General features: G+C 36.1%; 1 protein-coding gene and 1 pseudogene across 4 annotated transcripts in view; one reads left to right on the plus strand and one right to left on the minus strand.

The window, feature by feature from the left end:
• Positions 1 to 1,102: 1,102 nt before the first annotated feature.
• Positions 1,103 to 1,908, plus strand: LOC109279146 (ATP synthase F(0) complex subunit C2, mitochondrial-like; annotated as a pseudogene).
• A 1,698-nt stretch (positions 1,909 to 3,606) lies between these two features.
• Positions 3,607 to 26,712, minus strand: part of DENND6A (DENN domain containing 6A) — a 64,768-nt gene continuing 41,662 nt past the window's right edge. For all 4 annotated transcript variants that reach the window (XM_053898585.1, XM_053898586.1, XM_053898584.1 and 1 more), the window contains 10 exons: positions 26,425 to 26,520; positions 24,215 to 24,309; positions 10,946 to 11,011; positions 10,783 to 10,847; positions 10,108 to 10,197; positions 8,856 to 8,909; positions 8,642 to 8,751; positions 7,890 to 7,992; positions 6,651 to 6,725; positions 3,607 to 5,975 (listed from right to left, as the gene is read on the minus strand). In XM_053898585.1, coding sequence (XP_053754560.1) covers positions 5,844 to 5,975; positions 6,651 to 6,725; positions 7,890 to 7,992; positions 8,642 to 8,751; positions 8,856 to 8,909; positions 10,108 to 10,197; positions 10,783 to 10,847; positions 10,946 to 11,011; positions 24,215 to 24,309; positions 26,425 to 26,520 — 886 coding nt within the window. In that variant the 3' untranslated portion in view covers positions 3,607 to 5,843. The remainder of the gene's footprint in view (positions 5,976 to 6,650; positions 6,726 to 7,889; positions 7,993 to 8,641; positions 8,752 to 8,855; positions 8,910 to 10,107; positions 10,198 to 10,782; positions 10,848 to 10,945; positions 11,012 to 24,214; positions 24,310 to 26,424; positions 26,521 to 26,712) is intronic.

Below are 26,712 nucleotides of genomic sequence, written 5' to 3' on the forward strand. Positions count from 1 at the left end.
GCTACTAGAACTAGTAAATGAATTTATCAAGGTTATGGGATACAATATCACTATACAAAAATCAACTATATAGGAGTATTTTGAACTAAGCTTTTGAATGAAAAACTGAAAATTGAATTTTATTTTATTTTTTATTTATTTTTTTTTTTAAATGTTTATTTATTTTTGAGACAGAGAGAGACACAGCATGAGCCGGGAAGGGGCAGAGAGAGAGGGAGACACAGAATCGGAAGTAGGCTCCAGGCTCTGAGCTGTCAGCACAGAGCCTGACGCGGGGCTTGAACTCACGAACTGTGAGATCATGACCTGAGCCGAAGTCGGACGCTTAACCGGCTGAGCCACCCAGGCGCCCCAGAAAATTGAATTTTAAAACTGGTATCATTACATCAAAAATAAGACCAGCTTAGTGATAAATGTGACAGATGTAAAACATTTGTACCCTGAAAACCACAAAATATTGCTGAAATTAAAGAAGACATAAGTAATGGACAGATATATTTTGTTCATGGATCAGGGGGCAAAATTATTAAGGTATCACTTCTCTACCAATTTATCTATAGATTTAATACAACTGCAATCAAAATCCCATGAAGATTTTGTGTAGAAATTCACAAACTTGCTTCTTCAAAAGATGTTGCTATGAAAATGAAAAGACCCGTCACAAAGTAGGGGGAGGGGAGGGGAAATGTTTGCAAACCATATATCTGAAAAAGAACTTGTATCAAGAATATAGAGAGAACTCTCAAAACTCAACCATTAGAAATTAAACAACTCGTTTTAAAAAGAGCAAAAGAATTTAGCAGAAACTTTACCAAAAAAAAAAAAAAAAAAGTATGTAGATGAATAAAAAGAACAAAGATAGATGTTCAATGCCATAGATCATCAGGGAAATGCAAATTAAAATCCCAATGAGATAAGAATATAAACCAATTAGAATGGCTAAAATTAAAAAGGCTGCCATACTACGTGCTGGGTAGGACATGCAGAGAATGGAAATCATACACAGCTGGTGGAAGCAAATTGGTACAACCACTTCAGAAAAGTTTGGCAGTTTCTTAAAAAGGTAACCATTCACCTCATCATTCAAGTCCTAGGTGTTTACCCAAGAAGAAAGGATATATATGTCTATACAAAATGCTTATACATGAATGTTTATAGCAGCTTTATTTGTAATAGTCAAAAACTAGAAATGACCCAAATGTCCATCAACAGTTGAGTAGATAAGACTTTTTTGTTAGAGCCATATAATACTACTCAGCAATAAAAGGAATGAACTATCAATACATGTAACATGAACAAATCTCAAAACAATTATGCTGAGTAAAAGAAGTTAGATCCCTCTCTGCACAAGGAGCACGTCTCCTGCCACAGCCCCTTACTCTCTGAAAATGTACATGCATACCAAATTTGTCTTGACCCCTTCACTAGTCAGGAGCACGTCTCAGCTGCTAAGTTGACCACTTTTTGCAGCAGTGCTAAAACAACCAGAGAAACTGCCAATGAGACCCTCAGGAACTGGGCAGCCTCACTTATCCCTAGTCACAAATTCTAAATGAGTGCCATTTCAAGGGACATTGACACAGCAGCTAAATTCAGTGGGGTTGCGGCTGCCACAGCCAAATGGCTGGCTCTGGGGCTGGGATTTGGACTGTGTTCGGGAGCCTTATCACTGGTTATGTCAGGAACTTTTCTTTGAAGCAACAGCTCTTCTCGTATGTCATTCTGGGCTTTGCCCTCTCAGAGGCCATGGGGCTCTTTTGGCTGATGGTAGCCTTTTTCATCCTCTTCACCATGTTAAGGAGTCCCCTCCACCACCCAGTTCTTTCTCCCATGTCTCATCTGCTCTGTATATTCCTTTTCCTGTATATCACCAGGCAGGCTGGGGAAAGTGGTTGGCTCAGGGTTTGACAGAGGGGAAGACAAATACCGTATTAATAACACGTTAAGAAAAAAAAAGTCAGATCAAAAAAAGAAGTACATACTATATAATTCCATTTATATCAAACTCTAGAAATACAAACCAACATATAGCGACAGAACACACATCAGTGGTTTGGGGAGAGGGGCATGAAGGAGTGCGAAGGAGCATGAGGGAACTTTGGGAGGTGATGGGTATGTTCCTATCTCGACTGTGGTGATGGTTTTATGGGTGTATTCAAATGTCAAAACTTATCAAATTGTACACTTTAAATTTTAGTCTTCAGTTTATTATATGTCAATTATACTTCAATAAAGCTGTTTTTTTAAAAACACAAATTGCTGGGTTCTATCACCAGAGCCTCTGGCTATAAAAATATTTACCCATTTCATTAGATCAAAATCAATCATTTCAATAGTTTCCTACTGAAGTCTAAAAATCTATTCGCTTAATGGCAAGTGTGACAACTCTGGAATGTAAAGTTAACTATTTTTCTAAAGTACCTCAATCATTCTAGAAGTAATTTATGCTACAATGTATTCATACTGGTTAGTATGGGGAAACATGAGGAACAGGAAAAAAATGAAGGATCTATGAAGGTTAGCTTTCTACTGGCTAAACAGAAATGATATTATGATGACACAGAGAATGGGGAGGCACAAACAAACAAACCCAAAAGACAAAAAACAAAACCAGAAGAACCAAAGCCGAGTGGTGACACCAGTAAAATGGAATGAGAGCTCTGATTATTAGAAAACAATAATCTTAATTTGATTAGGCACAGCATAGCATTCAAGTAATGGGTAACAGAGAAAGGCTGGTATTCAAAAGTGGAAGTAAACCTGCAGAACAGGATATAGCTGAATTCTCCTGCCATCCTTTAACTATTTCAAACAAACTGGGAAGTGTAATTGAAAAAAAAATTTAGGAGCTCTATTTTATTAACAAGTACTAACTTCTATTGGCACAATAATAAATACCACAATTCAGCCAAGTTGTAGATGGCATATAAATACTATATCTTGGATACATGGAAAGATATTAAATTCTTAATGATAATTTAGTTACTAATACGAGTTAACATATTTTGTTATTTAGATATTTATCCATAGTTAGAGACTTTTTTTGTCTTCCTAAACTGTTTTTAGAAAACTAATATTGGGAAGTTAGTAATTAAGTTTTTCCCCAAGTTCTGTTAAAAGGAGAAAGTTAGTAAAATTCAGTTGTATACAAACAAATGAATTAAGTTATGAGCAAATGAAAACAAAAGGACAGATTTTAATGGAATTTCTTTTAAATGAACTGAAATATTTCATAGTGTACGTTCAAGATATTACCTAGTAACTCCAAAAAAGAATAACATCCAATATATTTTATTAATAAATTAAAATCCAAAGAATAGTATCATATACTTTAAAAAAAGAGATGAAGAAATAAGTAATTTGAGATTAAAAAAGAAAAGGTTAAAAAAAAAGTAGTAAATAAGGGAGAATCTAACAATAACTATGTAGATTACTAAGCTAAAATTTTTTCATCAGAACATTTCATGAAATCAATACACTACCACGAAGGATATGAAATCACTTAATTATCTGTTATTACACTGGACTGTCCACTTGCTCATAGTAAACAGAAGAAGGTTTTCATTTGAATTTTTAAAAATAAGTTAGGAAGTAAAAGAAATCTCATAATGCACAAGTTTCATTTATTATGTGTTTTTTCAAGCATTCCAACCTTACTCAGAAATAACACAAGATATCCAAGTGCTTTAAAATCCAAGGCCTTTAATTCACTTTTCAGTAATGGCCATAAATGCCTTCATAAAACCTCTTTTCCACTGAAAACAGAAGGCACTAGGCATTACATAACACCCTGAAAGCAGTGATTCCTTCTGATGCTGGTGGAGATAAACATTAAACGGTAGGTTTTAGATCTTAACAATGTCTCCTCAAAAAAAAAAAAAAAAAAAAAAAAAAAAAAAAAAAAAAAAAGGCAACACTGAAAATCACACAAAAAATTGTCACTAGTCAGTCTTTCTCAGGTTCCCAATCCAATTTTAAGTTATTTTTACAAATACATAATTTGAAATTAATAAACCAGGTAAGTATGATAATGGTTTTCAACATGTGTTAGGTTTTAGTTAAATATGAAGATACTGTTATTGTGCTACTTGGCATCCTTTGTTACTCATTAGCTGTGCAAAATAAACTTGAAATGATACATCCTGTAGTGGTATAATTTAAAAGATCCTTGATATGACACTAAGGACTTCCAAATTCTGGCCACAAACTGTATATAAATTGTAAGATTATTAAAATACCCCTTTTTGAAAAATAATAAGATGACGATTTATACCTAAATAAGGTTTCCCAGAAAGATATGAAATACTTTAGCATATAAAAGTAGTTGCCCCTTTTCCATAAAGACAATGTTGTTTCACAAAATAACTCATATGGATCCAAGGCAAATGATTTCTTTCAAATGCCATATTCTCTCTATGACTTTGAGGTATGCTTCAAGAGACTGTATCCATGAGAAAAGGGCACATTTGGGTATAAGACCACAGTTACAAACACAAGGAGGCTTTCTGGGTCAGAAGTGCCCTTAAGAGTTGCATTAACAGAAAACAAGAGATAGCTTCTGAAGTCATTTCTATTACAAACACATAACAACTAAATTTGGTTACTTAGAGGGTAATTCAAGACACAGCTATTTACATATGTGCTATGTCATGTGTGGCTATTTTAAATAGTGGCTTCTGGAGGACACTCCTACTCAAACACAAACCAAACAACTGTACTCTACCAAACCACAATCTTCTATTTTTGGCAAGGTAGCACAGTTTAAACAAAACAAAACAAAAACACACAAAACAACAACAACAACAACAAACTAGCTCTAACAGCGATTTAGGCAAAATTCCCCATGTCTAACAACAGTAGGGAAAGTGTTCAGAGAAATATGAATTTGGGGGGAAAAAAGTTCCATACTAAACAAATAATGCTGAAAATTAATCTTATAATCACCCAAATGACTATAACATAAAAGGTTTATGAATGCCTTTGAAATAAGAATAGTTCAGTTTTAAAAATAGCTGATTATGAGTTTTACAATTAGAGTGTCTCTGAAAAACATACAAGCTAATTAACTTAAACAGGTCCAACCAGTAAATGATAAGAGGAAATAAACCCTTCCATAATTAATGCCAGATGCTTTCTTGCCTTTGGAGAAAGTGGTAAGATTAAATTTGAAATGGTATAGAATATACTGAAATGAAACTTACATGACCACTGAAAAAAATCACCCACCAGGGCACTAACAATAAACATGATGGGAGGCAAGAAATGTATTTTTAAGCAATGATTACTCAGAAGAATGCCTTATAAAATTATGTATCATAATCAAGAAAAAGCTTCAAGAGTAGCAGCTGGGCTTTGTGAAACATGTAGGACAACAGAAGGCACTACAAAAGCATTAATCACTTCTAACTACAGTTGGACAGTTCAGTATTTTCCTTCTTCTTAAGAAGAGAGCCAGTGTGAATGTTATTTTTATATATCCCCCTGAGTTTTAACATGATTGGGCAAAGCAGCACCAATTTAAAAAAATATCTGCAGTGCCAGCACTGCAGTTTGGAATCACTTATACTGATGGCCCCACAGGTCTCTCATAAGAGCACTTTAGAACATGATTAAAAATATAGAAATGCCTCTCGGTGTTTCAATATTAAAGTGGAACCACCACAGATGTCCATTTTTAAAAATAATGCACTAAGAAGGTCTGTTTAGTCAGTATAGTCTTTCCACCCTGTAGCTAGCATTCACGGCTATTTTCCACGCTGAGACATCTCTTTTGCGCGTCGGGTTGAAATGTCAGTATGCTTCATGGTGCACAATCCTTTTCGGCTGGAAAATCCTGGCAAATATCATGTCATGCCCGTTTTGAGCAGTATGCCTTGTAGGTCCTCTGGCAACGCTAAGATAATTGCATCTATGTGTGTCCGTAACTTTTCCATAGTGTCAGGTTTCACAGGTAAATGTTCTCGATCAGCCTGCAACTACATAAGGAACATTTGGAAGCATTTAAATTATCCTCTGAGTCTGTACTAGGACATTATATTCCCTAAATGAACAGTTTTATGATCTAATGATTGGAAGATTCAAACTTATACCAGAATTTATAGAAACTGTAAAAAAGCAAAGAATATGCCATTTAAACAATATATTGCTGGCTCAATAAAAGACTTCTATGTAAATTAATAGATAATACCTATAAGTACAATGTGGTATTAAATATAAATGACAATTTTTTTTTCTTAAGTTTACTTATTTATTGAGAAAGAGAGAGAGAGAGAGAGAGAGAGAGAGAGGGAATCCCGAGCAGGCTCCATGCTGTCAGCACAGAATCCGATGTGGGGCTTGATCTCAGAAATTGTGAGATCATGACCTGAGCGTAAATCAAGAGTTGGATGGATGCTTAACCAACTGAGCCACCCAAGGCGCCCTGACGATGTTTCTTGTAGAGCTCAGTAGACCCCTTATAAATATTTTTTAAAATAATATGGCACCATTATAATCTGTTTGAGTGACCAAGTATTTTCACTCAGATCTACCATCAATTGACCAATCTTAAGTCCTCTCATTTAAAAAGCTACTTTGGCAACGTATCATGAACTATCACCTCAGCTGTGAGAAAAATATCGTCATGGATCTTTGCTGTTTTGGCTACGTACCAGCTTGTTTTTTAGCTTCAATACAAGGTCAACTGTTTCTACCTCTGTGTGTTTCTGGGTCCAGAGAAGTAAGTCCTAGAAGAATAAACAAATCCCAAATCAACAAATAACCAAATGACTTCTCAAACTGCTCTATTTTAACAGGCAAGGCTACTGACAAGGAAGGATAGGAAGGAAAAGGAGAACAGAGTATATAAATCAGATACAGCATTACAGTACAAGAATAATTCTGTAGATAATATTCTAACAACACTAATTAGATCATTTTTGGCATTAGCTAGAACAACTGTCTAATACTTTCAAGTAAAACAAAATATAAAACTCGTGTCTGAGATAGCCCTTTTAGATAAATAAAGAAAAAACTGCAATTCAAAGTATAATACTAACGCCCATCCCTACTAAGTAGTGCATATTTCAATTTATAAGGAACAAATTAAGATACTTGTGAACATGAATATATTACTGGATATAAGCTTTTTATCTACAAATAAGTTCCTCCTGGGCTTCTCTGTAGTTGTCTTCATTGTATTCCTTCTCTCAACCACAGTCACTGGGAGTTCACTCCAAGACTAGCCCACCTCAAGCTAAATAAAAATTAGACTATCCTTTATATTTTCACAAGTAGCTTAATTTAAAATAGTCTGGTAACAAACTATAGATTATAAACAGTCAAAATACAGGAAAAAATTGTTAATAATAAAAATAAAAAATTGTTAATAAAGGTGCTCAGATCTGAATCTTGATTCTATCCAGTGGCATGCTGGTAAATATTTAACCACCAGTTCTCCAGGAAAAGTCTCTGGTTTGTAGCATTTGCCAGTGTGGTGTAATACTCCCACTATAGCCAGTTTCAATCTACCAACCTGGGATCACTGGCAAAGCTGGGAAGAGATGTACACAGTCAGCTCCTGTGGGTCAGTGCAAGTGAACTCTAGCTCACTGCTGACTCCACCACTTAGCAGTGATATGATCTGAAGCAAGTCACTTAACTTACAATCTTTGGGGATCTCATAATGAAGATCATAGCACACCCACTTCAATTAATTATTGTGTGGACTAAAAGACATTATTCATATAAAACACCTATACAGTCCTTGGCACATAGCACATGATCCAGAAAAGTTAGTTATTATTATTTACAAAGTAGTGGATATGGGTATAATCTCCCAGCTTCTAAGGATAATGTTATCTTTATTTTCAATAATTGTTAATCATCACACAAACATACTGTCTTCTAACCTCTTCACAAAGAACTTCTAAATGGAGTGCCTCCAATTTCTGGGTCATTTCCTTCCGCCGGGTCTTGAACCAACCATCAAAATTTGGAGATTTTAGAAAATGCCTATAAAAACAAATTTTAAAAATGCAGTTTGATTATGACTTACTTGTTCTCTTCAATACCTTTCCGAAACTACAGCTTGGATAACTGAAACAATGGAATTTTTTTTTTAAATATAAGTTTAAAGCCAGTTTTTTGTTTTTATTTTTTTAATGCTTATTTATTTTGAGAGAGAGAGAGAGAGAAAGTGCATGCAGCAGAGAAGGGGCAGACAGCAAGGGATAGAGAGAATCCCAAGTAGGCTCTGTGCTGGCAGCAGAGCTCGATCCCATGAACCATGAGATCATGACCTGAGCTGAAATCAAGAGTCAGATGCTTAACCGACTGAGCCACTTCAGGTGCTCCTTTGTTTTGTTTTTATTTTAATTTAATTTATTTATTTTTTAACATTTATTTATTTTTGAGAGACAGAGAGAGACAGAGTATGAGCAGGGGAGGGACAGAGAGACAGGGAGACACAGAATCCGAAGCAGGCTCCAGGCTCCTAGCTGTCAGCACAGAGCCCGACGCAGGGCTCGGACTCACAAACCACGAGATCATGACCTGAGCTGAAGTCGGACACTTAACCGACTGAGCCACCCAGGCGCCCCTGTTTTGTTTTTAAATAAAGCTCTACAGATGGGTGAAAAAGAAGAAAAAAAAAATGACCAACCGGTAAAGTCCAATCCAATCGCCTTTTATTCTAGAGGTCAGCTGAGGTCCTGTTTTCTCAAGTGTTTTCATAAATTCTTCTGGAAGGAATTGTCTTAATTGGGGTGGACTCTAGAAATTAGGACATACTGATTTAAAAATCAGAAATAGATATATTCACAAAAGTTAATTACAGTTAGAGAACTCAAATAGGAATTTAACTGAATAAGTTATACCTTCCATGGAGAGATGCTTTTCTGCAAAGGCATCAAGCTTGCCACGTATCTTTCCTAAAACCAAGAAAAAAATTAATCAAAGTTAGGCATTCTTACCTAGAGAGTCTTCAAAACCATTTAAACAGACTGACCTGAAAGAAATGGGTTTCTAAGTTTTCCATCATGCGCTCTTTCAATGGACAGCAGCAGTGCCATCACAGCCCACGACAGACATAGCAAAACTTAGATTGAATTGAGAAGTCAGACTTTCAGTAAGAATTTAACTAAATCTTAGATAATCCAAGGGTCTGCATAATCATTAGCCTTATTGGGGGAGTATGTGCCAGAAAATGTATTCAACATTTTACATGCATGATCTCTTTTAATCCTTGCAAACATCCCATGTGGCAGTAATTACTGGAAAACAGGCTTTGAAAGGCTGAATAACCTGCTCATGGTCACACAGCCTGAACCTGAATTCCGGTGTATTGACTTTAGCCCATGCCTTTAAGGACTGCAGTAAAGTTCATTTTACTTAGACAGACAGATTTAAATGGAACAAAATTAATTAACACGCATAGAACAAGAAAGACTATTTCATCTCAAAATGTAATACCAAAGATCTCCATGTTGCTCCCATATAATATCACAGATAGATTATGTTAGTAACTACATGGAATCTCTCTCTGATGCAGTATCCAGACTAGGACCACATTATGGTACTGTCGGATACTGTGAATCATCTTTTAGTATTTTAATACGTTATTCCACTAAATTTCATAGAATACCCATATCATCTAGCCATTTATTCCATATTGAGTGCTATCAGATGCCAGACTGAGGAAAAGATAATGAACAAGACAGACAAGGCCCCTGTCATCATGGAGCTACCAGTGGATATCATACCAAACTGTGCTCAAGAAAATAATATCAGAGAAAGAAGCTCCAGGTTAACTTTCTTTTAAGGTGCAAATGCAATAATCATATAACATTTCACAATTATCTCATTTAAGATTCACAACAACCCTGAAAGATATTTAGGAAAAGTGGAATTAGTCACTTTTACAGTAAAAGAAAATGAGTGTCAGTGAAAGGAAGTGACTTGCCAAAGTCACAAAGTTAATATTAGAACAGAGTCCAGGTCTCCTGCAAATCACTCTATTTTTAATCACCAAACACATGAGCAAGCCAAACAACTTAAGGTTTTTGTGAATGGGAAAAACATGCATATAGCCTTCAACAAATCATTAAACAAATATATATGTTAACTTACTAATGGAATGATGAAACTTTGTGTCAGTTCCAAAAAATAGCGACGGAGAATAACACTTTGAGCCTCAGAAGGACGTTTCTGTTGTACGCCCTTAAAAGAAAAAGCAATGAGAACATAGATTCTAGTGTAAGGGAATATAAAACAGTGGATAATTATAGTAGCTCAACTGATATGTAAACATGTATTTTACTTGATTAAAAAAAAACAAAACCAGAACTTCACCTTGAAGTAATTTAACCTAAAGTTCATTATGCAATATCCTGTGGAAAAAAATCCTTAGAGTAAAATATCACATGTTCATCCTGTGATATTTACTTAAAGTATCAGTTTACAATGAATGGTCTTTACTTCATACTTGCTGTATTAGTATTATTTACATTTCCCAAAAAAATGGTAACTATCTCCTGTTAGGTGCTAAACTACCTCATGGAAGAAGAGTACATTACTTTTTCACTGTAACTCCCAAGTTTCTAGAAAGACTGGCACTATTTGGTAACTGCAGCCCCACATTTCAAGCCCATAACTTTTGCTGCTTTAGTCTCCTGATTTTTATGAAGCTTTGGTTCAAAAGAAAGACCTCATTTCATATCATTACACCTAACTCACATGCTGCCTAACTGGATATTGCATACCTGAACAAGGAAATTTAAATTAATAATATGAGCAAGTAATTACCTTCTGTAATTGTTTTATGATCTCTTCATCTCTATTTAGATATGGCTTATAAGAAGTATAAACTCCTAAGAAGTAAATGAAAGAAAATAAGGTGAACAGTAAGACCCAGGTACTCATTTAAGTATATATTTAAAAATAATTTAAAAAAAATAAAAATTAATACCAGGTTTAGAATCCAGAGTCTTTAGGTTCTTCAATTTTTTCACTTTAACCTGCTTAGGAATTTCACCTGAAGGAAACATCATAAAGATTCTTACACTATTCAAGTTTTACACATTATAAAACTGGAATTTTATCAGATTAAGAATTGTCTTTTTATTACTTAGGGATCTTGTAGCTAAAGCATTCTTTAGAGTTTTATTTTATTATTTATTTATTTTTAAGAGAGTTAGCAAGCAGAGGAGAGGGGCAGAGGGAAAGAAAGAGAGAACCTTAAGGAGGCTCCAAGCTCAGCACAGAGCCCAACACAGGGCTTGATCTCATGACCCCAGAATCATGACCTGAGTCGAAATCAAGAGTCAGATGCTCACTCAACTGACTGAGCCACCCAGGCGCCCCATGAAGTATTGTTAATATCAAATAGTATTGAAGAGTTTATTCCTGGTACTTTAAAACTGGATAAAGGGAATGTGGGATTATTATAGTATTACAGAAACAATGTGTGTAAATTACATAAAATGGGTATTTGATCTTTCATTAATATCTATCATTACTCAAAATTTTTCCTTTTGTCACTCAACTTATAATTTAAAATCTTTGTGCCAAATACATGAAATTGAAAATCTATGTGGCAAATATTAATAAAATACCCCTTGAAGAGTAAATGGAATTATAAGGAACTCCTTAGTATGCAGATATAGTATTCAAAAGTGTTTTTCAGACACCTCCCCAAATTGTTTTTGCACTGTAGAAACTTACACTGCCACCAAGTGGTGACAGTGTATGCCACAACCACAGGTCTGAGGCACAGATGGACAGGACTCCTGAGCAGGACTGCTGTGACAACTTGCACAGCATATGCTGTGGTTCTGGTTTTGGGGTCAAGGGAAGCTGCAATCTAAATAATTCTCTCATCAGCAGAAAAATGCCTCAAGTTAAGCACTTAGAAGCATCAACAGCACACTAGACTTATCAGACTTTTTCTTTTCCTTTCTCTGTCCTCCTCTCTGCCTAAGAGTAAGAAGACCTAAAAACTGAAAGACAACCTAGAGATTACCTAATTCAAGGCTCTAAATTGACACAATATTTTTGTTTACATTGTTATGTACATCAAACTGCTATCTAAAGTTATCTCTGGGGTTGAAATTACAGGAACACAGAGCATTTGCGCTTGTAATCTTATATCATTAAAGAATTTTAAGACCACGTACTGTGGTAAAACAGGTATTCTATAAACTCTCTACTTTGAAATAATTTCAACTTTACAGAAAAGCTGCAGTATGATAAAGGTGATACTCTAATTTTATCAATTGTCCCAATAATAACTTTAAACAGACCCATATTATAGAAGTCAATATCATGGATACACAGGCTAATTTTTTTTCATTGATTCAGTAAATGTCAGTAAACGCAAGATACTGGAAATAAAAAATAAAACAACTAGTTCCTGGCATCAAATATTCACAATCTAATGGCAAAGTAAGATAAATCGACACACATGACAATACGAAAGGATATACACTTGGATAAAATTATGAACAAGATACTATGGAAACACAAAAGAGTGTTTTGGCCAAACAGGAGCAAAAAAATTATCGAGGTTTCCTAAAGGAAGTGGTATGTAAGCAGTCTTATAAGAGAAATAAAAAGTTATCCAAGGGAAAAAGACCTTTTTAGGTAGAGTTAAGTCCAGAAGCATAAAGAGCATGTTGCCTTTATAAAGAGTTATACATATGGTAAGGATAGTAATAGCCACCATTTACTCAATCTTATCTGTGCCAGTCCTGGGCTCTGAATACTGTACGAATGATTGCATTTAACCTTCACAAAGAAGTATATTTTATCATGACCATTTCACAGATGAAAAAACTAAGGCATGGATAAAACAAACTTGGTAGGCCACCAACACTGGCTCTTTATTGCCATTATCCACCCTCATTGGTCAATGTCCCATTTAGACAGGTTGTTAGCTCTAGAGGAACAACTTGTCCAAGGACACACAGATAACATGCTTGAACTGGGATATGAAATAAAGCAGTCTAACCCCCTGAGCCATCACTCTTATCCACTACACTACAAAGGTAGGAATGGAGAGTATGCTAAGAAGGGCAAGAGATAAAGCTAGAGAGGTATTCAAAGGTCAGATCAAGAGGAACTATAAAGATGTCTGACATCTAAGGTGACTGAGAGATTGAAAGCATGGGCACGGGGGATGGTGGTTAGGGACAATGAGCTGACAGGATCAAATCTGCACTTAACATACTCCCTGACACCAGGTGGTGATAATGTAAGCCACACTGCAGATCTGAGCCACAGATGGACAGAACTCCTGAGCAGGGCTGCTGTGTTGCACAAAGGAGTTTGAGGTGGAAGAGAAAAGCCTATAGGATAAAATAGAAGCATTGTGGAGTACTGCTCCTGGGTAGAAACAGAACCTGAAGCAAGACACGTGCAGCAAGGAAAGAGAAGAGAGGGAGCTACTGGAGCTCCGTGGAGGAGGTAAAACAAGAGGCTATGGGGACAGCCTGAGAGAACAGCACTGTCCAGAAACGCCCAGGTTTCCAGAATATTTTTGATTCATTAGCCCATAGTTTTTACTCTGTCAACATATTTTATCTATTCCCATGTACTAATTCTTATGAGAATGTCTCTCATCTTGAATCTTGTGGTTGTGCTTTCCAGAGTTCAGAGTAGCTTCTCACCACAAGATCTGTAAAACTTTTTTCCCCGTAATAAGTGCAGAATACTATTTAACTATACAGATAACTACTTTCAAGTCATTTATCTGCCTCTGACCCCAAGAACCCAAAGAACAGCATGTATAAAACCACAATGGTTTGACTAAGTCTAAGTATTTCTGTACTTATTTTCTGTTTCTTTCTGCTCTAATTCACAAAGTACTTGCAATTCCTCTATCCACCAACACTATTTATTAACATATTATTTCCTGAAACTCACTGTGCAAAAAGAACTGAGTATCAGAGGGGGAGAAAAGTTCAGCATCAGGTTTTGTACATTCTTTATATTCAGTACATTCCGGCTAATAATGAAGATAGGTAGCATCCTTATCCATTTTTTTAAAAAGGTAAAAGACAAAAATAAACCCATGCAGCAATCTTCACTCACACGATTCCCCTCTGATTCATTGGACCTCATCAGGTGTAAGATGCATACTGATCTCTAACCCTAGCCACCATAATTCTTACACTGTAGTATGTAATAGATGAAAAGAACATTCATCATGAAGATACATTGCCTTTACAAAAAAAAAAAAATTTTTTTTAATGGATATTTGTCAGATGGCTTTGGAAAAAAAAAGTGTCTGAAAATGAATTAAAGTCCTATAATTACAGACATTTATTTATTTATTTTTAAAGTTTTTTTTAATTTTTGACAGAGAGAGAGAGAGACAGAGCATGAGCTGGGGAGGGGCAGAGAGAGAGAGAGATACAGAACCCAAAGCAGGCTCCAGGCTCTGAGCTGTCAGCACAGAGCCCGACACGGGGCTCAGACTCACAGACCGCGAGATCATGACCTGAGCCAAAGTCAGACGCTCAACCGACTGAGCCACCCAGGCGCCCCACAGATATTTAATTAAAAATACTTATTCAGTATCTGTTATGTACAATGCACATTAGAGAGGGGTTTAACATTATTAAAGTAATAGTCATCAATGCTGCACCTCTGTATATTGGCATGAGAATCTTTAGGTCAAATATTTTACTGTTAGTGAAATCACCACACCTAATGTCTGCTTAGAAATCATCAGTTTATAACCTGATCCAATATACACTAATAGAATTACTTTCTCTTTGAGGAATATTTGTAAAGTACCACCACCTTAACATTACGTTTCTCTATTTGACAGGATTTAGGTGAACTAAAACTAGGTATAAACCAGAAGAAATAATCCTTTTGCATCAGGAGGAATGATCCCTCTATAGGGTTAAAACTAAATGTATGTTTCTGGTAAAGCTGTCTCAGTTTTGCTGTGCCTTCCCTGCAAAAGAAAAGTTTTTCTGCAGTTTTACTGACCCTTTCAGATAGTGTGTTTCATAACTTGTGCAGCATATGCAGTGGTCCTGGTCTTCATATCAATGAGCAGAAAAATGCCCCAATGTATATACCCAACACTCATAAATTAAAAGATAAATGGATTTTCATGAATATGATACCAAAAGCAAGGGCAATAAAAGAACATACAGATAAACTGGACTCCATCAAAATTTAAAACTTTTGTGCATCAAAGGACACTATAAATGAAAGAATGACAAGGCAAATCACAGAAAGGAGAAAACATTTAAAAAGCATTTATCTGATAACGGATTGGTATCCAGAATATATAAAGAACTACAACTCAACAACAACACAGCAACCTGATTAAAAATCAGGCTAAGAACTTGAAAAGATAATTCTCCAAGGAAGATATACGGTTAGCTGGTAAACGCATGAAAAGGTGCTCAACATTACTAATCACTAGGGAAATGCAAATCAGAACCACAATAAGATACCACCTCACTCCCATTAGGATGGCTACCATCAAAAAATAACAAGTGTTGGCAAGGATGTGGTGAAATTGACACCTTTGTGCATTATTGGTGAGAACGGAAAGTAAAAAAAAAAAAAAAAAATGGCAGTTTCTCAAAAAAATTAAACACACATGACTACATGGTCTAACAAACCCACTTTGTGTTTATACTCAAACGAAGTTAAAAGTAGAGACTCAAAGAGATATTTGTACATCTATGTTCATAGAAGTATTGTTTGCAATAACTCAAAAGTAGAAGTAACCTAAGTGTCCACTGACAGATAAATGGATAAATAAAATGTGGTATGTATATATACACAATGGAATATTATTTGGTCTTAAAGAAGTAAATTCTGACACATGCTACAATACCTGAGTAGTCAAATTCTTATCGACACAAAGTTACTAAAGGCTGGGGCATGGTGGCAGAGAGAGAAGTGGATGGCAAATTATTGTTTAATGGGTATAGAGTTTCAACTTTACAAGATAAAAAGGGCATTTGAGTATATGGTGGTGACTATAGTTCAACAATGCAAATGTACTTAATGCCACTAGACTATATACTTAAAAAATGGTTAAGATGGTAAATTTCATGTTATATTCATTTTACATTTTTTTTTAAAAAAAGGAATGCAATTCTTATGCACACTACAACATAAATGAACCCTGAAACAGTGAAATAGGTCAGACACCAAAGGGCAAAAGTCAACTTCACAGAAACAGTAATTAAAATAGAAGTTACCAGGGGTTGGGGGATGCGTTAATTGGGGAGTTATTGTTTAATAGATTTTGGATTTGGGTGAACTAAATCCAAATCCTTCTGTCTGAGATTATGAAGAAGTTCTGGAAATGGACAGTGGCAATGGCTGCACAGTATGAATATACTTAATGCCACTATATTATTTTTAAATGAATTACATACTTAAAAATAGTTACGATGGTAAATTTTATGTTATGTTTATTTTACCCACAAAAACAACTTTTAGGGTAAGTGGGGGAAAGTATCATAAACACTCTAAACGTAATGAAATTTTGCACTTCTGTTAAGACTTGTGCTCCTATACTGGGGCGCCTGGGTGGCTCAGTTAAGCGTTTGACTTTGGTTCAGGTCATGATCTTGTGGTCTGTGGGTTTGAGCCCCGTATCGGGGCTCAAATAAATAAACATTAAAAAATATAAAAATAAAAATAAAAAAACAGAAAAGACTTGTGCTCATATAAGACCTATGAGTCCCAGAAACAGTCAGACACTAAAGTCTTGACCCAAATCATTGAACTACCTCTGGTGTCTTTGTCCACAACATATTTTCTCTACTAATTGAACAAGGACCAAACTGAGGACACTGACAACCTCTAGCATTCACTCCTCACTGACCACTAAGGATCTATAAAGCATATGTTTCCACACACTGCCATCACTTTCTACAGAAAAAATGATACCTGATGAAGTGGTCCAAATAAGCTCATGATAGAAATAATGAGAAAGAATACATCAGCTCTTCTCTAAAGTACGCTGCTTAAAATAAAGTCTAATATTCCATACCTGCCCTCATCCCCACTTTGAAAAATAAATTCAAGAATTGTCCCCTCCCCTACCTTGGTCCTAGGTCTTACTTTTATTTTTATTTATTTTAGTTTTTTTAGAAGTTGATATGTTTTAAAAATTTTTTTTTAAATGTTTACTTATTTTTGACAGAAACAGAGCATGAGCAGGGGAGGGGCAGAGACAGAGAGGGAGACACAGAATCTGAAGCAGGCTCCAGGCTCTGAGCTGTCAGCATAGAGCCCGATGTGGGGCTTGAACTCACGAACTGTGAGATCATGAACTGATCCAAAGTCGGATACTTAACCAACTGAGCCACCCAGGTGCCCAATTTTTTTTAATGTTTATTTAGTTTTGAGAGAGAGAGAAGGGGGGGGTGGCGTAGAGAGAGAGGGAGACAGAATCAGAAGCAGGTTCCAGGCTCTTGGCTGAGGGCACAGAGCCCAATGTGGGGCTTGAACTCACAATCTGCGAGATCGTGACCTGAGCTGACGTGGGATGCTTAACCAACTGAGCCACCCAGGCACCCTGGTCCTAGGTCTTGCTTTTAAATGGTTAACTTGAGGGGCGCCAGGGTGACTCAGTCGGTTAAAGCATCTGACCTCGGCTCATGTCATGATCTCACGGTTTGTGAGTTTGACCCTTCCTTGCATCAGGCTCTCTGCTCTCAGCACAGAGCCTGCTTTGGATCTTCGTCTCCCTCCCTCTCTCTCTGCCCCTCCCTTACTGGCTCTCTCTGTCTCAAAAACAAACATTAAAAAAATTTTTTTTAATTAAAAAAAATGGTGACTTCACTTGCCTGAAGAGGATTCTCAGAGTAGCAAGAATATTAGCTGGCAAGATATCACAAGAAAAGAAAACTACAGACTGCTATCCCTCATGACTATAGATGTAAAAATCCTCAACAAAAATGTAAACAAATCAAATCTATCAACAGAAAAAAGGACTATATACCATAACCAAATGGGCTTTGTCCAAGGAATGTTAAGTTTGGTTTAACATCGAAAATGCAATTAATATGCCATATTAATAATGAACAAAAACCACATGACAATCTCCATAGATACAGGAAAAGCATTTAACAAAATTTAACACCAATTCATGATAACCATTCTCAACAAACTAGGAATAGAAAGGCACTTGTCAATCTAATGAATGACATCTATGACAAACTACATCTAACATCATAATTAGACCTATATGTTGAAAACTACAAAACCTTGCTGTGAGAAAAATTAAAGAAGACCTAAACAATGGAGAGATGTCCCAAGTCCTGGATTGGAAGACACACAAAAAACCCCAAACTAACTGCATATTAACATAATCCCTATCAAAATCCCAGCTAGCTGTCCGCAGAAACTGACAAAGTGATCCTAAAATTATAGAGAAATGCAAAAGACCAAAGAATAGCCAAAACAACTTTGGATAAGAACAAAATTAGAGGGGCGCCTGGGTGGTTACGTTGGTTAAGCATCCAACTCTCTCTCTCAAAATAAATAAATAAATAAATAAACTTTAAACAAACAAAAAAAGACTTATACTTACTGATATCAAAACCTGCTATAAAACTACAGTAGGGGCAACTGGGTGCTCAGTTGGTTAAGCATCCAACTCTTGATTTCAGCTCAGGTCATGACCTCACGGTTCGTGGGATAGAGCCCTGCATTGGGCCTCTGACAGCACAGAGCCTGCTTGGGATTCTCTCTTTCCTTCTCTCTCCTTCTCTCTCTGCCCGACTCGTGCACACTTGCATATGCTTGCTCTCAAAATAAATAAACATAAAAAAAAAAAACCTACAGTAATCAAGACACTGTATTAGTGTTGATTTTCCACAAAGGTACCAAGGCAATTCAATAGAAAAAAGACAGTCTTTAATAAATAGTGCTAGAGCAAATGAGTTGTCAACATGCACAAAAGATTATTTTGGACTCTTAACCCATATCATACACAAAGAATAACTAAAGTGGTTCATAGACTTAAATGTAGGTGGTAACATAATAAAACTTTTAGAAAAAAACATAGAAAATCTTTGTGACCTTGGGTTGGGCAATGAGTTCTTAGACACAACATCAAAAGGTCAATCCATAAAAGAAAAAAACTGATAGGCTAGACTTCACCAAAATTAACACATGTTTATGGTTATCAGAGGTTAGGAGTAGGAGAAATGGATGAAAGTGGTCAAAAGGTAGAAACTTCTACTTATAAGATAAATTAAGTATTGGGGATTCAGTGCATAACATGATGACTCTCATTAACACTGTTGTATAGTATATTTGAAAATTGTTAAGAGGGTAAATCCCAAGAGTTCTCATTACAAAAAACAACATTGTTTTCCTTTTTTTCTGGTATCTGTATGAAGTGATAGATATTAACTAAACTTACTGTGGTAATCATTTGACAATATATGTAAGTCAAGTCATTATGCTATAAACCCTAAACTTACACAGTGCTGTTTGTCAATTATATCTCAATAAAACTTGTGGGGAAAAACACTTTCACACTTCAAAGATACCATTAAGAAAACAAAAAAAAGAAGCCAAATACTGTGATAAAATATCTGTAAATCATATATCTAAAACCAGACTTGTGTCCAAAATACATAAAGATCTCTACAACTAAATAAGACAAGTAACCTAATGAAAAATTGGCAAAAGATTTAAATCAACATTTCATCCAAGAAGATATATGAACGACTAATAAGTAGATGAAAAGATGCTCAGCGCGACTGGGTGGCTTAGTCAGTTAAGCATCTGACTCTTGTTCTTGGGCCAGGTCGTGATCTCATAGTTCATTGAACTATGAACCTCATGTGGGGCCCTGTGCTAGTGATGTGGAGCCTGCTTGGAATTTACTCTCCCTCTCTCTCTCCCTACCCCACTCGTGCTGTCTCTTTCTCAAAATAAATAAACTTAAAAAAAATTAAAAAAAATAAAAAGATGCTCAACATCAATTATTCACGAGGGCAAAGCAAATGAAAACCACCATTTCAAACCCACTAAATGGTTATATTAAAAAAGACAGTATCAACTCCTGGGACGGAGATGAAGAAATAGGAACCCTCATACACTGTTGGTGAGAATGTAAAATGAGGGGCACCTGGCTGGCTTAGAAGAGTCTGTGACTCTTGATCTTGGGGTTGTGGGTTCAAGGCCCACGCTGTGGGTAGAGAGTACTGTGCTAAGTGAAATAAGTCAGTCAGAGAAAGACAAATACCATATGATTTCATTCATATGTGGACTTTAAGAAACAAAACAAATGAGCACAGGGAAAAAAGAGAGAGAGGCAAACCAACAAATGGACTCTTAACTATAGAGAACATACCGATGGTACGAGAGAGGAGGTGGGTTGGGGAATGAGTGAAATAGGTGGTGGGGATTAAAGAGTACACTTGTGATGAGCACCAGGTGTTGGTGCTGAATCACTATATTGTACACCCAAAACTAATAGTACACTGAACATTAACTGGAACTTAAAAACAAATAAATAAACTTAAAAAAAATTTTCTTAATGTAAAATGGTGGGCCACTTTGGAAAACAGTTTGGCAGTGTCTTAAAAAGTTAAACAGGCATTATCAATTCACACTACTTTACCAATGATTTTATGCAAAAGTTCCTCTACTTAAAGCCCCAACAAAGAGACTTTTTCATTGGAAGAAGACAATAAACAGTAGTCAACAATATTACAGTTAATCAAATAGTCTAGATTAATAGGACAAAACCATGAAAATAAATATCAATATTAAATTAAGATTTTAAAAAACTCTGTATCTTCTCAAAGTTAAGACTCTGGTGACTGCTGTGTTCTAAATTATCATTAAATCAGAGAGGACACCAATGAAATGGCAGGTGACTATGACATTTACAGAGTGCCATGAGTCAGGAACTGTTTAATCTCTCAGCAAACAAAGAATTTGAGGCTTAAATAGTCTGTTCTGCCTAAGAACACTAAGATCTGACTGCCAAGGTAAAGCTATTTACTCTTTCCTCTATTTCTTAAGGCTTCTAAGGATTTCAGTATAAGACTAATATTTGTAAATAGTATGATTTGAACTGTTATTGCTTGAGTCTAACATATCTATTTAGATTTAGGTATATCCCCAAAGGCACAGTTCATAAAATAATATTATTAAACAATAGTTCAAATATACCTGTGTAGGGGCACCCGGTGGCTCAGTGGGTTAAGCGGCCGACTCTTGATCTCCGCTCAGGTCATGATCTCACAGTTAGTGGGATCAGAGCCCTGCGTCGGGCTCCATGCTGACAGTGCAGAGCCTGCTTGAGATTCTTTCTCTCTCCTTTCTCTCTGGCCCTCTCTGCTCTCTCTCTCTCAAAATAAATACATAAACTTAAAAAATTAAAAAAAAAAACACCACACCTGTGTATACTAAAAGAAGTCTTTAAAAGTAACACATCATAACATTATTTAAAAATATTTTCAGGCTTTCTCCCTGAGGTCGGGAACAAGACAGGGGATATACACTCTTGCCACTGGTATTCAACATATTATTGGAAGTCTTAGCTTCAGCAATTAGACAACACAAAGAAATAAAAGGCATCCATATCAGCCAGGAGGAGGTCAAACTTTCACTCTTTGCAGATGATATGATACTCTATATGGAAAACCCAAAAGATTCCACCAAAAAATGCTAGAACTGATCCATGAATTCAGCAAAGTCACAGGCTATAAAATCAATGCACAGAAATCAGTTGCATTCCTATACACCAATAATGAAGCGACAGAAAGAGAAATCAAGGAATTGATCCCCTTTACAATTGCATCCAAAACCATAAAATATCTAGGAATAAATCTAACCAAAGAGGTGAAAAATGTATACACTGAAAACTTATGAAAGCTTATGAAAGCTTATAGAAAGCTTATGAAAGAAATTGAAGAGGACACAAAAAAATGGAAAAATATTCCATACTCCTGGATAGGAAGAACAAATGTTAAAATGTCAATACTACCCGAAGCAATCTACATATTCAATGTAATACCTATTAAGATAACACCAGCATTCTTCACAGAGCTAGAACAAACAATCCTAAAATTTGTATGGAACCAGAAAAGACCTCGAACAGCCAAAGCAATCTTGAAAAAGAAAACCAAAGCTGGAGGATCACAATCCTGGACTTCAGGATATATTACAAAGATTTAATCATCAAGACAGTATGGTACTGGCACAAAAACAGACACTCAGATCAATGGAACAGAACAGAGAACCCAGAAATGGACCCACAAAGGTATGGCCAACTAATCTTTGACAAACCAGGAAGAATATCCAATGGAATAAAGACAGTCTCTTCAGCAAATGGTGCTGGGAAAACAGGACAGCGACATGCAGAAAAAAGTGAACCTGGACCACTTTCTTACACCATACACAAAAATAAGCTCAAAGTGGATGAAAGACCTCAATGTAAGACAGGAAGCCATCAAAATCCTCAAGGAGAAAGCAGGCAAAAACCTCTTTGACCTCGGCCGCAGCAACTTCTTACTCAACACATCTCCGGAGGCAAGGGAAACAAAAGCAAAAATGAACTATTGGGACCTCATCAAAATAAAAAGCTTCTGCACAGCGAAGGAAACAATCAGCAAAACTAAAAGGCAACCAACGGAATGGGAGAAGATATTTGCAAACGACATATCAGATAAAGGGTTAGTACCCAAAATCTATAAAGAACTTATCAAACTCAACATGCAAATAACAAATAATCCAGTGAAGAAATGGGCAAAAGACATGAATAGACACTTCTCCAAGGAAGACATTCAGATGGCCAACCTACACATGAAAAAATGCTCAGCATCACTCATCATCAGGGAAATACAAATCAAAACCACAATGAGATACCACCTCACACCTGTCAGAATGGCTAACATTAACAACTCAGGCAACAACAGATGTTGGTGAGGATGCGGAGACAGAGGATCTCTTTGGCACTGCTGGTAGGAATGCAAACTGGTGCAGCCACTCTGGAAAACAGTATGGAGTTCCCTCAAAAAATTAAAAATAGAACTACCCCACGACCCAGCAACTTCACTACTAGGTATTTATCCAAGGGATACAGGTATACTGTTTCGAAGGGGCACATGTACTCCAATGTTTATAGCAGTGCAGTCAACAATAGCCAAAGTATGGAAAGAGCCCACACGTCCATCGATGGAAGAATGGATAAAGAAGATATGGTATATATACACAATGGAGTATTACTTGGCAATCAAAAAGAATGAAATCTTGCCATTCACAGCTATGTGGATGGAACTAGACGGTATTATGCCAAGTGAAATTAGTCAGAGAAAGACATCATATGACTTCACTCATCTGAGGACTTTAAGAGACAAAACAGATGAACATAAGGGAAGGGAAGCAAAAATAATTAAAAACAGGGAGAGGGACAAAACATAAGAGACTCTTAAATATAGAGAACAGAGGGTTACTGGAGGGGTTGTGGGAGGAGGATGGGCTAAATGGGCAAGGGGCATTAAGGAATCTACTCCTGAAATTATTGTTGCACCATGTGCTAACTAACTTGGATGTAAATTATAATAAATAAAATTATAGAAAGTAAAAAAAATAAATAAACCTTAAAAAAAAAAAAGAGAGAGACCCAGCTCTCTACTATCAACTCAACATTGGCAATGTAGGTCCAGCTTACACCCTTCCAATAAATTAACACTGTTCCTTTAAAAAATAATAATAATAAAAGAAATAGTTACTAAATTGTTACCATTAGCAAAATACTATATATCTTTTCCTCAAGGAAGGCACCTTTGACCACTTCCTTAATTAGTACCAATGCCACAGAAATTGTATAATACTGGTTTTGAAACCTAGCAGAGAATTTTGTGCCAAGTTGAATAATTCAAGCTTCTACAAGGTTTTATTCAAACAGTATTGGAAATCCCCGTTTAATTGGGTTTATATGTATACAAAAAGTAGCTCAAATTTTTAAGGTTTCATTTTGTTATAATTCATTCCACGTTTATAACACTAGAAGTACATTTGTTAATAGGAGAACATGATGGGTTACATAATTTTAGTGGGAAGTTACTACGCTCTTCTCTTAAGGCCTTTATGCAGTCTGCCTCCAAAAAGGTTACCATAAACATAATTAAAAAGTAATCAAGAGTTTATAAACAAAGAGGAAGAAATTATCCTGCTTAGCCACATTACATAGTAAAAACAGAACACTGAGTTTATACTTTACCTGCAGGTTTAAGGTCTCCTATTCGAATAATGTGTGGCCAATGCTGGAGTGTTTTTGCAAAAAAAGGGTTGGTTACTCCTAATATGACTGAGGGCCTACATAAAAACAAAACAGAAACAAAGTGAGAAAAAGACAAATGCTCCATCAGTGAAGAATAGTTTATAATTTCTTTAGATTGAACAACAGATTATCTTTTCCTTCACTCCATGCATTACATAACAACTAGATGCCAGGCACCATGTTTAGCCCTAGACAAGTAAAGATGGAAAGACATGGTCTTCCTAAAAGCATACAGGAAGAAACGTATGCATACCCAATCACAATGCCACAGATTAGAAAATGGTGATGGGGGTATCAAACATACAATAATTACAAAGGAGAAACTGTATCTATCAAGAGGATTAAAAGACAGCTTCACTAAAGAGATGACATTTGCACAAAGATATGAAAGATGCACAGAAGTTCTTTCCCAAATGGATAAGGGAGGTAAAGGTGATGCAGGAGAATAACTAATATGTGCAAAGCAATGAAATGAGATGGTGGAGTGCCTGAAGAACTACAAATAGCTCAGTATTTCTACAGCACAAAGCAAGAATGATGAGTGAGTTAGAAATGAAGGTAGATGGCTGGATGCTGGCCAGATTATTAAGTACCAAGTTAATATGCTAAGAAGTTTAGAAATCTTGTAGGCAAACAAAAGCTAATAGAGAACCAAGCGGAAGGATGCCACATGAATGAAAATGTAGGAAGATCACTCTAGGAAATCTGGAAGGTGTCCTACAAAGACGGTAAGAGATTTAGGAAAAGCAACAGCAGACATGACAAAGACTGGAGACAGTTAGGCTGAGAATAGACTTTTGGAAGAAGATAACAAATGTTATTATGAGAGATATTTTATGGTGTTAAATTGACAGAATTTGGTAAAATTTGATGTGGGGCATATAAAGAAGGAGAAATTTATGACAATTTTACCATTCATGAAAATAGGAAGGAGCATGGGTTTAGGGAAGAAAACAAGAAGACAGAAAGAATTCAGTTTGTACATGTTTAGTTTCAGTTGCCATTAATATACCTAGGTGGTAAAGTGATAAAAAACAACAACAAAACCCTGGACATATAGGTCTGCACCTTGCAAAGATCTGGGCTAGGCAGATAAATTTCAGTCATTGGTATACAGGTGTTAACAGAGTCTGTGGGTAGAGATAAGATAGCCCAGAAAGAATCATCAGTGTGAAATCAGATCCCAGAACACAGTGCTGGAGAACACCAACACTTAAGGTGCTGGCAGAGACAGAGACATCTGCACAGGGGACTGAGATGCACCACCAGGCAGACAGGTGAGAGTGGTGTCAAAGATTAAAATGCTTTCAAGTTCAACAGCTTAAATGTTATTAAGAAAGAGAAGGCAGGGAAAATAGGACAATAATGTGCGCACAGGGTTGGGCAGTGAGAGGGTCTTGATGACTCTGACTTCAGTGGAAGTGGAGAAATCAACCTGTGGGTGCCTGGGTGGCTCAGTCAGTTAAGTGTCTGACTCCTGGTATTGGCTCAAGTCATAATCTCACAATTGTGAGATCGAGCCCCACGTTTGGCTCCACACTGACAGCACAGAGTCTGCTTGGGATTCTTTCTCTCTCCCTCCCTCTCTGTCCCTCTCCCACTCACACAAGCATGTGCACTCTCTCTCAAAGTAAATACATAAACTTGAAAAATAAAAAAGAAATCAACCTGCAATGGACTGAGAAGTAACCAGAAAGCCAAGAAGTAGAGACAGTACGTGGAGATTTCTTGTTGTTGTTGTTATTCTAGAAATTTCACTATGAAAAGAAGGTAAGCAATAGAGCAGGAGCTAAGGGGGAAAGGGTAAGATAATTTTTTCCCTTTAATATATTGGGAAGAATTTTGATGTTTCCATGCCAATTCAACGAAGAAGAAGGAAAAGGAAGTTACAGAGCAACAAGAGATAACAGAAGGCAAGAAAACAGAACTCAAAGTATAATCAGATGGCTATTGATGACAATACATCCTCCACTAATAAATAAAATCATTGAAAGGAAAACAAGTTTGACCCTTGACATGTAGAAGTATTACAAGCAGTTCCTCAAACCTTCCTTTACAAAATCAAGATGCCAATGAGTTCAAAATTTAATTTTACATAATTTGGTTATATAGGAAATACTTGGTCAATAAAAATTATTTTGTTTACTCACGGGGCTTGAGTACGAGTAGTATATTCTTTGAATTCGCTATCATGAATAGTGAAGTAAGGTCGGAAGTCACTGAAGTACTTTAATGGAGAAATACAGCTGTGGAGGAAAGAAGAACATTTTAAACAAAGGACACAGAAATTAAAGGCCCTACTCAATAACTATAAAACATCAATAACACACAGTATACCCACATGGGATTACTTATTTCAGTAAACAGCAAACTTATTTCAGGAAATCAGAAAGACAAATGGAAATACATAATAATATGGAATGGAGTATTGAAAGAAC

Source organism: Panthera pardus, unplaced genomic scaffold (genome assembly GCF_024362965.1).
Source record: "Panthera pardus isolate Hobbes unplaced genomic scaffold, ASM2436296v1 HiC_scaffold_8, whole genome shotgun sequence".
Classification (NCBI taxonomy): Eukaryota; Metazoa; Chordata; class Mammalia; order Carnivora; family Felidae; genus Panthera; species Panthera pardus.